This window comes from Arachis hypogaea, chromosome 16, assembly GCF_003086295.3.
Source record: "Arachis hypogaea cultivar Tifrunner chromosome 16, arahy.Tifrunner.gnm2.J5K5, whole genome shotgun sequence".
Taxonomy (NCBI): Eukaryota; Viridiplantae; Streptophyta; class Magnoliopsida; order Fabales; family Fabaceae; genus Arachis; species Arachis hypogaea.
This window is the reverse complement of record NC_092051.1, coordinates 149,253,430-149,272,070: the sequence shown is the minus strand read 5'-3', so window position 1 is coordinate 149,272,070 and position 18,641 is coordinate 149,253,430. Positions and strand designations below refer to the sequence as shown.

General features: G+C 29.9%; 2 protein-coding genes across 2 annotated transcripts; one reads left to right on the top strand and one right to left on the bottom strand.

The window, feature by feature from the left end:
• Positions 1–5,193: 5,193 nt before the first annotated feature.
• Positions 5,194–10,303, top strand: LOC112697830 (uncharacterized). Its single transcript, XM_025751186.3, has 8 exons — positions 5,194–5,762; positions 6,348–6,498; positions 6,651–6,743; positions 6,842–7,513; positions 8,043–8,403; positions 8,653–8,734; positions 9,207–9,451; positions 9,949–10,303. The coding sequence occupies exons 1-7, from the start codon at positions 5,460–5,462 to the stop codon at positions 9,411–9,413; spliced, it is 1,869 nt and encodes a 622-aa protein (XP_025606971.1). The 5' UTR covers positions 5,194–5,459; the 3' UTR covers positions 9,414–9,451; positions 9,949–10,303.
• A 112-nt stretch (positions 10,304–10,415) lies between these two features.
• Positions 10,416–18,371, bottom strand: LOC112697831 (triacylglycerol lipase OBL1-like). The gene is made up of 5 exons (XM_025751187.2): positions 17,941–18,371; positions 13,896–14,095; positions 13,439–13,472; positions 11,360–11,976; positions 10,416–11,049 (listed from the first exon to the last, which is right to left on the bottom strand). Exons 1-5 carry the CDS (start codon positions 18,245–18,247, stop codon positions 10,771–10,773), a joined length of 1,437 nt encoding a protein of 478 aa, XP_025606972.1. The 5' UTR covers positions 18,248–18,371; the 3' UTR covers positions 10,416–10,770.
• Positions 18,372–18,641: the final 270 nt, after the last annotated feature.

The window sequence follows — 18,641 nt, the reverse complement described above, 5'->3', positions numbered from 1 at the left end:
AAGTTTAGAATTATTCTTTTTATTATTTTTCATTTATGTGCTATGTGTTTCTATGTTATGAATAAAAATGTTTGTGCTGAAAAAGCGTAGAAAAAGAGAAACAATAATGCATGCACATGTGTTTTTTGGTTAAATTTATACCAACTTAATTAATTATAAAAACACTTATACCTATAATATCACCGTTCTAATATTGTGGGAATAATACGATGATAAATTGATAATAAATCATAGGTCATGAAATGGTAATAATACTGGTAAAAGAAATCACACACACCCTACAAACCAATTTAGATTTTCTTCCTTTTATGCAATAACATCCTCTTGGTCAATCAACAAAAGAAAATAGCTGAAGTTATTCCAAGAACCTTTAGCTTGGTGAATTTGCGTTTTTTTTGTCATTTGAAGCACTTTTCAAACGGATATGGTGTAAATCTTTTCACATAGCATTGAAGCCCACCTCCATTATTGTTCATCACATACAATTGTAAGATCACAATAATTAAGTTGCATATAACTTATACAAACAAAACGTTTTAGCGTTTAGAAGAGAGATAGAGACGAAAGATTGATAATAAGAGACAGATACTGAAATAAGAATGAAGTTCTGATTTAATTTCTACATAAGATAAAGTTGAAATTAATTAATTGAAATTGAAGTATTTTAGGTATAAAATGTTATTAAAGTTTTTAATTTCGGTTCCCAAAAATTTCAGTTCCTGTGTCTCCGTTTCTTTGAGGTATTGAAATACTAAAATTTTGAAGACAAAGAATAAAATTTTAATACTGATCTTTAAATCACCAAACATGATACTAAATTTCAATCTCTCAATCTCTATCACAATATCTCACAACAAACGCTACCTTAGTGACATGAATCTTTCTTCAAATGACTGAATTTGAACCGTTTAAATTGTGCCTTGTTTTGCACCCAATAAGACCTTGCATATTGAAGGTAACAGAGGAATAATCCATTGAATCAAGATGGCTAGCAGCTATCTTTCACAATCTTATAGTCTATGCAGCTTCTTTTCATGATCTTTATTATCATTATATTTTGGACCACACCAATATAGGCTTGGAGGTGTTTGAATTTGGAAAGGAAAAAGGATGAAACATATTTTGGTTCCACCTATGTAAGGCTATTCTTGGAATTTCCATATACAAAGATCTATTCTCAAACAAACTAATGAAAAAATAAATATGAAAAAAAAAAGGCAAAGGCATGTAGCTAGACAACAAATACTTTTTAGTACACTGTCAAACTTGTATAATTTATAAATGAAAAATACTCAATATTTTAATATTTTATAAAATTTGACACCATTTTCTTTCTTTCTTTCTTTTTTGAGAAATATTTTGGTGAATATTTTTCTGGCTTGGTTAAATGAACTCTTTGATGAAGCAAAGTCCCATCCATGAACATTGAGATCTCATGCCTTACGTTATATAGTACAAATGTTGGGGTCTATATATTCTATAGTCTACATAGTATTAGGATCACTTCCCAAATTTTGATTTCTTTTGGTACAATTTTCTTCACATTAATTTCTATCAATTATTAGTATTGTCTTGTTTCTGATCTTTGGGTTACCAGATAGTTTTGCCCACTTTGCAAGGTACAATTCTTATTTTAGTGATAATAGTGACTAGTGGGGGCATGGTTTCGGTGGTATTGTTGCTTATACTTATAGTACCTCTGATCTCATTTTTTTTTTTTATTTTACTTGATATTGATTATTGTCATTTAGGTCCGTCATTATATATATATATATATATATATATATATATATATATATATATATATATATTAATGAATAATTTAGATATATATAAAAATATTATTAATATAATATTTTTATAATTTAAATATAAATACGATATTTTAAGAGTATTTTTATATATATTTTTATTAAGATAGAAAATTATGCATAATTTTCTATTCATAATTTTCTATCCTAATAAAGATATACATAAAAATATTCTTAGAATGCTGTATTTATATTTAAATTATAAAAATATTATTAATATAATATTTTTATGTATATTTAAATTATTCATTAATAATATATATATATACTAAATATGATAACAAATTAATTAAATATAATAATGATAATTCTTTGATCAAAAAGTAAAACTAATTAAAGTAAATACTATCCAACTCTCTCTAAATTAAAACATAAGTTATCCTAAGTATTATTTTCACCAATTCGTATATACAATATCACAGTTTTCGCTCAAATCTGTTGACCATTGCTAACATGTAGTACTCATGAAGCTACTTAATTAGTTAATTAATTGTGAATTGTAATAACATAGGGTTCCTAATACAAATAAGATTGGAAGAAGTTTGCAAATGAAGATTTGCCAGAAGAGCATTACCATTTTTCAGGTCAAGTCTTTTTCGATAGAATCAGAATGCATATGACAAAATCAGGGGGTCCACGTTATGCATAGTTGTGTATATTGGATTCAACAGAGTGTGAACTCCATTTCTTTATATGGGTAATTAATTAATTAATTAATTAAGAATAACATTTTATAATTATGGTCTTACCTCATTTTTCTCTTTTATTGAGTGTCTTTATAGAGTTTTATATTCTCACCTAATTAGATGTTGTTACTACAATATAATATATAATAAAAAAAAATTACATCGATTTTTTCCCTCAAATTAAATGATGATACACAACCAAAAAATATATATAAAAAAGACAATAAAACTTAACATATAATTATGTGTGTTTAAGTTACATATACTATTCTTGGAACCTAATTGTTGTCCTTTGACCTTGATGGAACAATAATAGGCTTTGGATTCACTTACAATTTTAAATAAAAAATTATCCATATCTTATATAAATGATAAAATATTATAAGCTGCATTAATTTCTGCTGAAAAAAAAATGTCAGAGTCAGGCATCATCTCTTCAGTGCATCACATGCAAGCTTTCTTGCATAACAAATTGGAAGCACATAATTTTATTTCATATTTTTAAGATTTCATAGGAAGAAAACGAATTCAAGTGTTGCAAATTTGTCGGAACCAAAAGATATGGGTCGCACACTTGTTCACTGCTGTTTTCAACTGAGACAGAAACTCAGAAAGAAACCCCATCTCAGTTTTTTTTTTTTCCTTTTAGTTTTTATTTTTTATTTTTATTTTTCTTTTGTCTTTTTCTTACTAAGATGACAAAAATACTATTTAGGGATCACGAAATTATGCTTCCCACCAACCTTATATTTTCAGTATCATCATATTCTAGCAATATTATTTTGTTCATGATCAAATTTTTTAATCTGCCTCTTCTTTTGGAAACAAGCATAATATGTTTAATATTAATATTATTCACCTTTTTTAAAAAAAAAATGGTGTTGTTGGAGTTTAATGATCTAGATTTAAAATAATGTGAAAGGTTCAGTTTGTTAACAATTAAAGTTGAAATCATAAGTTATCATTTTGTTGAAATTTTACCTTGTGTTGAAGGAAATAATTTATGAATTCTCTTTCATTATTACTAACAATTTCATTAATATATAGCCATAAAAATATACTGTAATATAAAATATTTCATGTCCAAGAAAGCCATATAAACATAATTCAATTAATTTTATCAATATAAATGTTAGGAACTAAACTTTTTATATTATTTAAGTCAACATTAATCATTTACTTATTTTTTATTACAGATATTAATTTTCTACTATTTTCTATCCCAGAAAACAATAATACTTTAAGACTAAATATTGGAAAGAATGTTTATAGTGGCAATCAAGTAGGACCACAAGACCTATAACTGCAAACTGCATGCTTAGTAATAATCAGCATTATTGTCAATTTGTCATGCTATTTCTCCTCTAATGATGCAATTAGTGTTACTATTAAGTATTAACTTATAAAAGTTTCAATATGAAAAGACAATAATACCCAAAGTATTAATCAATTCAATATCTTCAAAGAAGGCACACCACCCAATGTTCCAGTCAAAGGGTAATTAACATCAATTAGCATCAAAAGAAAAAAAAAATAAAACACAAACACGCTATTAGGCCATTAGTGATTAGGCCACATTTGATTAACAACGATCAAGAATGATAATTCACTCCAAAAGAACAAACATAAGGTCACATTCAAATTAAATAAATTGCCACCTAGAATTGGTGTGAGACATGATTATGAGTCCTTGTCTAGTACTACGGCTATGTCTCTCTCAAGTTATTATGGAAATAGAAGCTATTTCGTTGCAGGTCATTATCGTCGTTGAAAAATGGTTGCTTAGCCTAGTCATAGCCGTATGGAATAATTGAAGCATATATATATATATATATATATATATATATATATATATATATATATATATATATATATACTAAAATTTCAAATCAAACTATGTAGATGCTCTTTGTACATAAGTATAGATGTCACTCAGGTTGCACACTTTTAATAAGTGATATGCCACATTGTTACTAGAGAATAAATTACAATTGTCTGCCATGAAAAATTAATACAATAAATTTATTTAAAATATTAGACATCTAACAAATTATTGATAAATTAACTTAATTTTAGTTACGCCATTTGAAAACATGATATATTACACGAGTCAACGTCAAATATCATGCCAAATTATGAACAACAACCAGTACAAAATACTAACAATTAAAATGACTTAAAATCTCAGGAACTAAAACGAAACAGCTTGCAAAGTTTAAGTAGATAATTAAATACACAAACTAAGCACATAATTATTATATTAAAATTGTTATTTGTATATTAAAATTAACAATAAAATCAGTCATTATATATATTATTTGATTTATTTTTAAGATATATTTTATATTTTAATATATATTTTATTTTAATAACAAATTAAATGTACAGCCTAGCATGATTAATATTATATTATCAGTAGTATTAAGAAATTAATATATTTTATGATTTATAGTTATTAATTAATTATTATTAATATTTTTAATAATAAAATACTAACTAAATTTTAATAAAAGTATTGAATTTAAGACTTTTTTGATATTATAAAAAAAGTTTTAAATGTATCAGAAACACCAATGTTCCAGATATTTTAATTGTTGATTTTGAATTATAAAAAATTAACGGTTAAAATAACTAAAACAACCGTGTCTAATACACTTAAAATTTTTCCTATATTATATTAAGGAGAAGAAGAATGAGAAGGAAGATGATAAAATGGAGGTTGAGAAGTTGCTTCCATGAAAGAGAGTAGTAGTAAGTAACAGTAATATACATACATACCCGCCATATTTACTTAACTTCATTGCGTGTTGTGTGTCTCTGATTCTTCTACTCTCTGCCAAATGCCAATACGATACATTCAATGCTCTCTTCTAAGCTTAATAACTAACTAACAAACAAAAACGAACAAAAAGAAATTAAGAACTAACCTCATCCTTCTTCTTCTTCTTCTTCACGGTTACCAATGCCGGAGCTAGGGTTTCACCATCACCACCACGAATCAGCAGCCTCATGGATGAGAACAAGAGGAAGAAGCAGAAGCAGAAGGAGTAGCAGCAGCAGCCACACTCCTGCTTCTACCAGATCCACAGCTGCACTTCGCGGTGCCGCCGCCGCCGCTGCTGGTGACAGTACCAGTCCTGACTCCGTTATATTCACGCTCGAATCCAATCTCAGCTTCTTCTCCTCCGCCTCCGCCAGCGTCGAACGCTGCTCCTTCGCTTCCGATGCTCACGACCGTGATTCCCTCGCCTCCGAGCTCTCGCTGGTAAATCCATCATCATCGCCGTTAATTCGTCATGCTACTGCTTTGCATTTATTCCGTCGCAGTTGCAGTTGCGGTTGTGGTTGCCGTTATTTGCAATTTTACTAAAAGCAGAAGATTCGTGAAAGAATAGAGGCTGATGTGGTCACATAAGAAATCTTTAGTTTGAATTGCAATTGTGAAAATCTGCATTGCACAACAATACGGTTAATGCAGCTAGTTGTTATTGAAGTTAGCGCTGCGAGAGATCGTAGTGAAAATTAAAATACAATGAAAAATTGTAGCGGATAAGGTGCAGTTAATTAAAATCTGTGGCGGCGATGCATAGAAAATGCAGTTGAGAAAATCTGCATATGCAACTATGCATTTCACAGTAGAAAAAGGAAGAGAGGAAGAAATCTGTTTTCAAAAAGAATTTGAGCAAAAAAGCAATGCATTTGCAGAGATTTTCTACATTCACAAGCTGTGGCTGCAATTTATAACTATTTTTTTTTTAACTGAGTATTCGAGAGTGGAAGAGGAGTTTTTGAGAGTGATGAATCTGAGAATGTTCTGTTTTCAAATTTGTTGCTGGATCTGTTTTTGCAGCATTTGGCAGGGAACCACGAGAGTGAGTTTCCACAGAGCGAGACCTGGAGCGGTCCAGATCCGGATCCGGATCCGAACAAAGAACTTGCAGATTTGGCGCATAGCAGGAAGCTACAAGCTGTGTTCTGTGGAAAGGGAGAAAAAGCGAAAGGTGAAAAAAATGTTATCACTTATTACGTAATGTGAACTCTTGGATTTTTATTTTGTACTTTGTCGAAAAGATCGGAGAGTTGAAAAAAAGTTCTATTCTTTTTTTTTTTTCCACTTTTTTTCAAAATTAGTACTGTATTGTTGTTATCGCAGTTCAAAAGGGAGACAGTGATGCTGACAGTGATGATGGAAATGAATTATTGGAATTTGATTCTGCTAGAAACTCCTTTTCCCTAGCTCTGAGAGGTACCTATTCTCAGGTCCCAAAATTTGAAATTCCATTTCTTTCTCTCTTTCTTTCTCTTATATGATGTAATTTTTGGAATTTTATGTTCTCATTAAAGAATGCCAGGATAGGAGATCAAGATCTGATGCATTGTACAACAAGCATGATAGGAGAAGGCCTGCTTCATTGGATCTGAACAATGGCATTGCCACGGGATCTTCGCCTCGCCTTGGAGCTGTGAAAAAGAGTTCAGTTTCGTCTAGAAGGTCTGGTTCTGGCACTTTCCCTAGTCCCGGTACACCGAATTATCGGCAAGGTGGTGTTGCAATGCAAAAGGGTTGGTGCTCAGAGAGAGTTCCTTTGCATTCTAGTGCTGCGCGCAAGCAGGTTGGTGCGGCATTGTTGCCTCTCAGCAACGGCAGGACTTTGCCATCCAAGTGGGAAGATGCTGAGAGATGGATTCTGAGTCCTGTTTCAGGAGATGGCATGGGGAGAGTGCTCCCACAGCAGCAGAGGAGGCCCAAGTCAAAAAGTGGTCCACTTGGGCCACCTGGTATTGCATTTTACTCGATGTATTCACCTTCTGTGCCAATGTTTGAAGGCAGGAATGGAGGGAATTTTATTGCAGGTTCGCCGTTTTCTGCTGGTGTCATCTCAGCTGATGGATTAGCTGTCACTTCTGGTGGCCATGCTGGAGTGCTTCCGGGGAGAACGGATCCTTGTATGGCTCGCTCAGTTAGTGTCCATGGATGCTCTGAGATGCAGAGTCAGTCTTCAATGCCTCCCCAAGGTTTATATCCTTTATTCAATCGTCATCTCCTTTTCTATTTTGATGAAATTATTTATAAATATGATTTTGACATGACATAATTTTGTATGCTATCAGTAATATAATACTGTATTGCAATTATGCTCTGCTATACGATTGACTTTTGAGATAGTAATTATAAGAATTTAACAGTTATGTAGCAATCATGATTGCATGAAGCCATGAATGATGAAAATCTTTTTAGACCGAGACACGTGAAAAATAATTTCTTTTAACAAATACATAAATAAACTTATGTTTGAAAATAATTTCACCTATGAATTGCATAGTCAATAAATCCTTTATCTTCAGTGAAAACTCATATTTTATGAATTATATATTGACTGTAAAAGGAGGTGTGGGTGGAAGGTTGGTTTATTTGTTAGAGACACTATTGACATGTTTATGTAGTAGTTGATAATTTTATTCTTGATGAATGATGATCTCTTTGAAGTATAGATGATGTTCTTCTCTAATCATGTAGTTTACTTGTTTTGGCTCTGACTTACAGAGAATTTCGATTGTTTCAAAGATGCTGCCACCAATGTATCTCCGGAAGTTTCAAGGCGAGACATGGCAACACAGATGAGCCCAGAGGGTAGCTCATGCTCCTCTCCTAATATGAGGACTTCTTTCTCGGCCTCCACTCCACCTGTCCTGCCCATAACAGAATTGCAGAGTGTCTCATTCTCAAAAATGGATATCAGGGATGTGCAGGTAGATGAACGCGTTACAATGACAAGGTGGTCCAAGAAACACAGGGCTTTATTTTCTGGCAGAGGATCAGAAAATGTGGACCGCTGGAAAATGAAAGAAACAAGTTCTCAATCTTCATCTTTGGACAGTTCCGAAAGATCAAAGACTGCTTCAAAGTATGATTTTTTGTGTTGTACAACTTTCGTTAAATTTAATTGGTAAATAATAAGACAGGATTATTCTGGACAAATTTTAACTGAAATTAATGGATCACATAGAGAGAGTGCTATTTAGTGTTGTTTTCTCACTGAACTTGACCCCTTTCTTTTACTCATCTCTTAACCATATGTAATGAAATTGTAGTAACTGGTGGTACCAAAGTGTAGATTGTTTCTAAAATGGAAGCCCCTTTTTTGTTGTTTCAGGGCTAAAAGGGAGGAAGCCAAAATCATTGCATGGGAGAACTTGCAAAAGGCAAAAGCTGAGGCAGCAATACGGAAACTAGAGGTTAAGTATATTCTATCTGGGAGAAATTCGAATAACAAATTTCTCTTGAAAATATTTACTATATAGAAGAAAATAACATCATAAAAAAGCGATTATGCGCATAGTAATTTATTGGTCTAAAACTGTAAATAGTAGTCTAATATTCGTCATAAATATTTGCATTAGAAGTTTCATTTTGGAAGTCTTCATCCTAGTCTTAATTCATAGTGCTGAAATATAACCTTCTTTTGGTTATCTGTGTTTGCTTGTACCATTGTGATAGTAGATTAGTCTTAATGCAAGCAGATGAATATATACACGAGCATTATAAGGATCATAATTTTGTGAAACTAATTCATACCTTGGAAAACTTAAGGATTCTTTATATTTGGGGCCAAAAGTTATTACTGCATGATAAATGATGAGAAACCTGGAGGGGAAAAATGATCAAAGCTAATACATATAATTGTTTCGTTATTGTTTGACATTTCAGATGAAGTTGGAAAAGAAGCGAGCATCCTCTATGGATAAGATCATGAACAAACTGAGGGTAGCTCAGAAAAAAGCTCAGGAAATGAGAAGTTCAGTTTCAACCAACCAGCCCCATCAGGTTGTCAGAACTTCGCACAGGGCACTGTTATTTCGTAGAACTGGCCAGATGAGTTCTCTTAGTGGTTGTTTCACATGCCATGCCTTCTAAAGCATCTCGGCCATTCTTATCTGTTCTAGTAAATCTGGGTAATTTTCTCTTTAAACCTTGCCCTGCTTCATAAATAACATCCTTCTAAAAGTCTCTGATTAATTAAGTTGAGAATCTTTAAAACAAATTACAAATGTTCTTGAATTTTAAAAAGTTTGACTACTTGTCAATGTACCTCATTTTTCGGACGAATGACGAGATTCCATTGGCTATTTATGTAGTAAATGCATTTCTGCTCTTCATAGGCTCACTTTTATTGTTCCCTTATCTACTTGCCATGGAAATGTGTTTCTAGTTACACATTTCTTCATGAAAAAGTCTAGGGGGCCAACAACTTTTGTGTTTTCTGGCCAGCACTTAACCATCAAAACAAAAGTGAGTGATCTCCCACTATTAGATGTAATCTCACACCATTAAAAACACTATTGATAGCTAATTGATGGTTACAAAACACCAAAATTGCTGCCTCCTAGCATTCTTCTTTGTTCATTACTTTGCCTTTTGACAAAAGGATATTGATTACATCCATGAACAGGTTTATTACGAATGGATTTGAATGTGCTCCTTGATAATGAGTGAAAAATGTACAAAGATAGCCACGTACGAAGCTGACACTAAATGTGTGTCATGGCGGTTTTGTAATGCATGAATACCATCACCCTCTCTCAAGGGTTCCGAAAATTTCTCAGCCCCTTGTACTCTTACCCTCTGTCAGTTTGGAATCAGTTATTAATACTATAAGTATGTACTTAGTCCAATCCTTTAGAATAAGCTTCTTTTTGTATGTTTTTTTTGGTCATTTCTTCTCCTCACAGGACAGTTTGTGAGAACAATATAATCACCAATGTAATCTATTATCCATCTATAGTAGAACAATATATTAACCACAATGCTCTGCAATTTAGTCATCACTTCCCAAAATCACTAATTCCTTAATTTGTTACTTGTTTGCTATCACAAATTTTCATTTGATATATACAAATGCTGCTACTGTAGAAGAAGTTTTCAAAGTAATGAGTTAAGTGCTGCATTTATTAATGATGTTTATTGGTTTAAATACATAGTATCACAGAGATGATTACAAGAGGATAATAAGGAATTCTTTTACAACAATTTGACCAAATAATAAGAACACATGAAAGATACTGCTAGCTGGATGTGATTATTCTAATCAACGTGGTTTGCTATCTTAAACCTGATCTTAATTCTCTTCCTTTTTTATCTGTCAGTTGATTTCTTGTATTTCTGTCAAAATCAGTAATGCACCACAATTATGTATATTCATATGTATATCTATATTTATATCTATATCTTTATGTATATCTATGATTTCTTGATGCTCAAGAAAGTCATGGCTTTAATCAGTTTTTGAGGTTTCTGAAACGGAAAGATCCTGAATTTCTCGCAATGATCCCAGTCGAGTAACATTGACATAATCTGGGGGAAGATGTGCTGATACTCCTGGAATTATCAATCCAACAAACCTAGCCAGTGTCATCAACCAAGTGTCTTTGTATTCTTTGCCTTTAACCAATGGGAGAAAGAATCCTCTCACAAGCTCCCAAACTGCGTTTAAGATCTTGGGTATGACCCATAATACAGAGAAGTAATTCTTGTTTGGCTCCTCCTCTAGAACCTGGATTCCAATCATAAAAACATAACTTATTTTCACAAACATCTTTTGCAGGGAAAAAGATCCTTTAAAGTGAAGAAAATTATAAAGTGACAAAAGTAAAGAGTTCATTATCATTGAATTTGTAATTTCTATTATGTGTTAGTCTCACTATATTGATTTAAGGGTGATTATATTCTCACTTTCATATTTTATCAAAATTTTCACTCTAGAGGAGCTTAATATGCGGAAATATGATACATCTTCACAGTTCACATAATGCAAGCACTTTTAATTTGAAAATGATAATCAATTCACCATTCAAATTTCATACCTGCCCTTGGTACAAGCTGTTGAAGTATAAGGAAGGACCAAAGTGCTTAAAGAATAGGGTTTTGTCTTCATAAGGGATCCTAGGCACCAAGTCATTGCAATAAACATACCTCCTATATTTCACATCATATTTTCTCATACTCTCTTTCATGAAGTCCCCAAATGCTTGGTCCCCTACCCTTGGCTGCCCAAATGTGTAAACCCCTTCTAACTTGTCCAAAAGCCATGCCTCCTCATGCAAAGTAAGAATTGCAGCAAACAAAATTGCCAATGCCCCTCCCAAACTATGCCCTGTCACTATGAACTTTGCATCCTCATTTGCATGCAACATTGTTTTCAATTCCTCCCTAAGCGTATAGTAAGCATAAATATGATTACTTTTGCTTGTTTGATCTATCTCTTTGGGCCACCCACCATTTTTTTGTAGGCCCAATGCTTTCATGAACCCACTATGGATCTTTCCAACATTGGGAAGCTCATACCATGAGAGATCTACATCTGTTATCCATTGGGCAGAATTAAATGGTTGGGTGCCTCTAAATGCAACCACAATCAAGTTGGGTTTGGTCTTAGTGTCTTGTAATATGATGGCTTTTGTTGACCAAAGTTCTTGGAAATCTAGCACATAAGTATTTGAAATAGTGTCAATGATAATGATGTTTGCCAACTCCCAATAAAAGGAATATATAAAATTAAATATCTAATAAAAAGTATTTTATTTTTTATCCTTTTGTCACATGCCATCACATTTGTACTTGCAATAATTTTTTTTTAAAAGAAAAAAAGTCAGACTTATGTAGAAGTTAGATTTTTTTTTTTTTTATCAAAGATAGGATTAAGACTCGAATCTGCGATCTTTAAGTAAGTACAAAAAAATTATACTATGTAAACTATAGCTCGTTAGTGTGTAGAAGTTAGAACTTAGAACTATACATCTGGAATCGATTAATAATGTTACTATTCTTATTACTTAATTTGTTTAACTAGTTTTCAAATAGGTTGTAAGTATCATAATTATGCATAATCTAGTTGGCACTATAAAAATAAGATACCATCAGAGGTAGTTGACTTGAGGGAGACATCATTGCAGTTTTGGTAACCCCTTGCTCATCCAACTTGAAATTAATTTTTGTGAAAAAAAATATTTTTAATTTTCATATGACTTGAAAGGGTCATAGAAATTTCAACTTTTATCTTTAACACAAAAACGTGCTAGCTAGACCTAATCATAATGTGACAAATCAAAGGAGGCCGGGTAGATTCATGTATCAAATAAATAAACAAAAATAATATAAAAACAAGGAGGGAGTAGATTCCACGAAACAATGTTTTGAAAAAGGAAAACTCTAGGGGGTCAGCAGTTTTGTTGAATTTTGGCCAGCATGTAACCAGTAGAGAAAGGTGAGTCATTGGATGAAATTTCACACCAATCTCACACCATTAGATCATAATTGATGGTTATTTGATGGCTACCAATCACAAAAGTTGCTGGCCCCCTAGCATTGCTCTTTGAAAAACTATGAAGTTTTGTTCTTGTAAGTACGTTAACCTTTTTTTCAGTAGTGTCTTCATCTAAAGGTTAGACCTATCATAAAATAAATTCTTAACTTAGTATATCATATTTACGTCTCTTATTATTCTCTTACCCACTTACTTCTAAAGTAATTAACCAATAAAAAAATATATATTAAAAAGAAGGTAAAAATTCAGGTGAAGTCGACTTCACGTAAAGTTGATACCTAAGAGTCGTTAGATGAAGATTTAGTCAAATCAGCCAAATCATTTAACGATTCTCATATATCAACTTCATGTAAAGTCAACTGCACCTGAGTTTCCACCTACAAAGAAACCATATCCAAAATAGGTGCATCAATACACGTGCTGAGTGCTGTCATTTTTTCACATGATTGATGCCACTTACTAGATTAGATTAGTTAGATATGATAGCTATAAAATTCGTATCTTGGAAGCAAAACTTCGTATCTTTCGTTTGTTATTTAAATAATAATAATAAGAAGAAGAAAAAAAAAACTCGTATCTTCTAAGCAAAAAGTATTCCCAAGAGATGATTCTCACTTACCGTTCCAGAAACTGTATAACCCCCAAAACTTCATCTGCAATTATTTTATAAGAGGGAGACAAAAACAAAGGTCAAATAGAAGATTAGACATCAAATTTATCCTTCAAAAGAGTAATTGATAAAAATTGTTATAAATGTTCGTACCAATATATATTATAGACAACAAAAAATAGTTGATATTACATAGTTTCTTAATAAATTTGAAGTTATTGTCATCTTTTAATCCTAAAGTGACTCTTCTGTCATTAGTTGAGAGTGAGAAATAAGAAAAAGAGGATATGTTGTTTAAGAACTTAAAAAAATTGTAACAATGTAAATGAAAATGTTATATGCATTATATCTGTGTATATTTTTTGCTTTTTAATATTAAAAGTGATTAATAAAAAGTAAAAAAATAAAAAATAAAATATTTGTCTTTTGTAATACAATAAGACAATAAATAATTAAAGAAACTTACATGCCAATGATTTCTAATTGCGTTTCCAACGTATTCTTCATTCTCGTAGGAGAACTTTGAAGCCATCATAGATAACAAAGCTTTGTACTTTGCATCATCGTTCTTATCTTGAATGCTTTTGTCTAAGTCAACTCGGTAGTCAAGGAACCCTGCCACGGACATGAACGTTGCTGATGATGCATCTGGTGTTATCACCTTTCCTGCACCACAGCCTCTCTTTAATACTAGAAACAAAAATTCATAGCAAATACGAATTTGACAAATAAAAGATATTATATTTAGAGACACAAAATATATTCTAACATAAAAGATATATAAATATTAATAAGAGACATAATTTATTTTTTATTTTTTTATTATTTTTGTTAATTTTTTATAATTATATTTTTTTATCAAAATTTTAAATAAAAAAATAAGAATAAATTAGATTTTATAATTTGTTTTAATTTATCAATAAATAAAATATAAAAATACTAATTTTTGTATCTCTATTCTTTGTGTCTTGTCTTATATTATAAATGCAAAAACTATCACATTTGTATATAAACCATGTATTAGATGTATCTGAAAAAACATTAAATTAATATTAAAATATGTAAAATTATATATATATAGAGGTTAATCTAGTAATTTTTTACGTGTATAAAATTTTTGAAATCCTATATATGAAGATTTGACCATTTTTTTTGTTTCCTCTCGCCTAATAATCAGATAATCACAATTTTAGTATCTTATTAACTTTGTGAATTATTAATTAGCATATATAGAATCCATTGTATTGTACTCCAGCAAATTTAATCAATTTTAACTTTTGCTTTTTAGGTACCTAACGGCGACCCAATTCAGAGAACAACGATATTACAGAGTTTTAAACTTTTAATTCATCTTTTAATATATATGTCATTTTTTTAACATAAGTTTTTTTTAAAAGAAATAGAGAAAGATCGCATCTTGTTTTAAGTTTTAACAACGAAAGAGTATATGAATTCCATAGGAGAGTAATACTGATTCTACGAGGAATAAGGAGTTTTTAGGTGTAAATAATTCAGCATATATAATGATCAATCTCTTGATGGCAATGTAGAATGGGAGGAAGAAATTAAAAAGAGTATTGTTATTAATTTGTCTACTATTATTCTAGTTTTTAACTTTTTGTGTTTATGTTGTTATTATTAGGTTGCCAGAATTTGCTTATGTATGTTAGGCACATCATGCTTGGAGCTTTTACCCTTTGTGGTCGATATAGTATTACCAATACAAAAAAGTGTATCGTTGTTTTGCATAAAAATGAATTGAGAATTTTCATGTGACGACTATCTATCTATCTATCTATCATATATATATAGGGAAATTCTATGGTGGCATAGAAAGTAGTGGCTAAGAATGGCCAAGAGTTGACTAGCCTATCAAAAGAGGACAAGTGATGATACAATGAATTGAAGGTGAATCTACAACAGTCTAGCTTTATGCAAGTCTACCATGCTCCATATGCTTCCAAATTTTCCAAAATGCCTCCTAAGTGGTTCGAACCCTTACCCTAAGGTTACAAGAAAGATAGTTTACCACTAGACTAAGATGCTTCTTATTAGTGTGTGTGTATATATATATATATATATATATATATATATATATAAAACAATATTTTATTTTACTTATATTCAACTTATTTTAATTTTAAAGTCACCCATTTTAAAATTAATTATATTTTATTTAACTATAAATTTTATTAAATATATACAAATTAAAAAGATAAACAAAAAAATTTATTAACCACAATTCATTTTTTTTCTTTTATAATTATATGATATCTATATTTTATATTTTAATATATATTTTATATTAATAAATAATTTTAGTATATACTTAATATAATTGTTTAAAATAATATAATTTTAATTTTTCTTTTTATAAATTAGAATTCGAATTTTTTATTTCAATAAAATTTTTATGCTTTTGAAAGTGCATCTTCTAAAACATATTTTTCTACTATATAATCTCCTGATTGGTTGTGTATTTTAACACACACAAAAAAAAGAATGACTAACTTTGTATCGAGAAGGATGATCATCCAAGAGCCCTTCCAATATTATATTGTGTTTCGTGGAAGAGTCATAATTTAAAAATGATTTTTTATTTATTAGAATTAAATTATAAATTTTTTTTAAATAGATTTTTTTTTTCCACAAAAGATAGCTAATTTTAGTAAATGGAGAAGAAGTTTTGTTTCACAAATTTATAATCATTTATATTGGACCAGTATTAGGAAAAGAAAAAATAGAAACTATAATAATTTATTAAAGTTTGTCCACTTACTTGTAAGGTCCAAACATAAAAAATATTTTTTGGGCAACGTAATTACAAGTCTACCTTGCATTACAAGAACACAAAGAACAAAATTTAAAGACTCAAAGAACTCAAGAACATGAAAATGACCAAACTTAAAATTTTTAGAAAACCAAATTTTTTTTTCGAAAATCAAAAGAAATCCACATCAGCTTAATGGACGTCAGAACTGAACCGGTGTAAGGTTATTGGGTCATTGGTTCAATCAGTGAGTCACTGGTCGAACCGAAACAATTATATAAAATTTAATTATTTTTTTATTATAAGTACTTTTATTTTAATTTTATAAAAATAATTATCATTTTCAAATTTTAATACTTTATTAATTAGTTTATATTTATTGTATTATTATATTATTATAGGTGAAAACTCACGTACAGTTGTTTTCATGTGAAGTTGATATTTAAGAACCGTTAGATGATTTGACAAATTTGATTACATATCATCTAAAATTTTTCAACTATTAATTTCATATGAAAACAATTGTATGTGAGTCTTTACCTATTATTATATACTACAAGTATTTATTAAAAAAATAATATTAATAGATATCATATAATTATAAAAGAAAAAAATAAATTGTGATTAATAAAATTTTTTGTTTATCTTTTTAATTTGTATATATTTAAAAAAAATTTATAGTTAAATAAATATAATTAATTTTAAAATGGGTGACTTTAAAATTAAAATAAATTGAATATAATAAAATACAATATTGTTATATATATATATATATATATATTATAATTTGTATATATACTAATAAGAAGCATCTTAGTCTAGTGGTAAATTTGGAAGCATATAGAGCATGGTAGACTTGCAGAAAGCTAGATTGTTTTAGATTCACCTTCAATCCATTGTATCATCACTTATCCTCTTTTGATAGGCTAGTCAACTCTTGGCCATTCTTAGCCACTACTTTCTATGCCACCATAGAACTTCCCATATATATATATATATATATATATATATATATATATATAATAAAAATATATATATATATATATATATATATATATATATATATATACTCAATGTTACCTAATTTTTACCAAAAATCAAACCTACTCAAACTCTTTCTTTTTCTTACCAATTCATTGGAAGAAAATTAATTATACAAATAAAGTTTTAGCTTCCTATGAAATAATCAAACAAATTAATTATTGTTCATAGTTCATACATAAATTAGTAAAAAATATAACATAGCTAGTAATAAATTTGGTATACAATAGCGGTTAGAAATATAATTATTCATGTTGTCTTTTTCTATTAACCTTTTATATATATATATATATATATATATATATATATATATATATATATATATATGCAAAAATCAAACAAATTTAAAAGAAGTTCTTATTTAAGAAAGAATATAAGAGATATAATAATTTATATTACTTTTTCTTATTAACTTAAAAGAAGTGATATCATGATAATAATATGATGATGTTAATTAATTTTTATTTTTATTTTTTGTTTTCTATGAAATTCTTTAGTCCAGCAAAATAAAAACTAATTTATCATAAATTTAAGCTCTATTTAAAAGTTTGTTATTGATCAATCAATTATCACATACACATGAAATTTGAATACCCACACCTACTTAAGTCGACTAGTGAGAGATCCATCCAAGTTGGTTATGATGAACATAAACACAAAACCGGCAAAAATGGTTGTGAAGAAGTAACAGTGAACGAACCTTTTAGTTTGTTTTTGAAGAGCCCTAAAAATCCTCCATTGCTTGAAAGTGTATTGAGCCACAACTCCAAGTTGCCTCCTACCATTTTCATGGTGTTCCCTGAAGTGAATAGAAGCTTTTGCGCGACAATGGAGGTGAAGAGGAGCCATCTTTGCCGGAATTCCTCTGCTTTAATGTCCACCGGACATTCGATGAAACTCCGGTTTTGGAGTTTAGAAGAAAAAAGGAGTCTCAGAAGATCAAGAAGAGTTGCCTCTTGAGGGTTCAGTAAGAGGTAAGTGCCACCAAATAGTTCCTTGCAAGACATAGCTTCAACAACAATAACAAGAAGCTCGTGATAGCTTTAAGGATATGTGTATGCGTCAAGCAAAACCTTCTATCACAAGTATATGGAAAATAATGCAACTAACTCATCAAATATATATATATATATATATATATCCTCTCTCCATATATATAACATTTAAAAGATTAAATCCATGTTGGTTACTTGGTCATAGTAATTAAATTTAATATAATATTTTTATGTGACTAAGATATCGTTAAAAATTAGGATAAACTAAAAAAAATTGCACTCGAATAATTTTGTCGTTGACAAAAATGTACTTAAATTTTGTTATCAACAAAAATACTCTCAAATAATTTAAAAATGCGACAAAAATATCCAACATTAAATGTATATTCTCAAAAAATGCTTAGAG

Bases quoted from the DNA above. Each gene is read 5' to 3' on its own strand.
- LOC112697830 (XM_025751186.3), top strand. From the start codon at position 5,460: ATGCCGGAGCTAGGGTTTCACCATCACCACCACGAATCAGCAGCCTCA. The intron at 5,763-6,347 runs GTAAATCCATCA...CTGTTTTTGCAG, and splicing joins TCGCCTCCGAGCTCTCGCTG to CATTTGGCAGGGAACCACGA. The intron at 7,514-8,042 runs GTTTATATCCTT...TCTGACTTACAG, and splicing joins GTCTTCAATGCCTCCCCAAG to AGAATTTCGATTGTTTCAAA.
- LOC112697831 (XM_025751187.2), bottom strand. From the start codon at position 18,247: ATGTCTTGCAAGGAACTATTTGGTGGCACTTACCTCTTACTGAACCCT. The intron at 14,096-17,940 runs GTTCGTTCACTG...GCTGTGGTGCAG, and splicing joins CTTCAAAAACAAACTAAAAG to GAAAGGTGATAACACCAGAT. The intron at 13,473-13,895 runs GTAAGTTTCTTT...AAATAATTGCAG, and splicing joins CAATTAGAAATCATTGGCAT to ATGAAGTTTTGGGGGTTATA.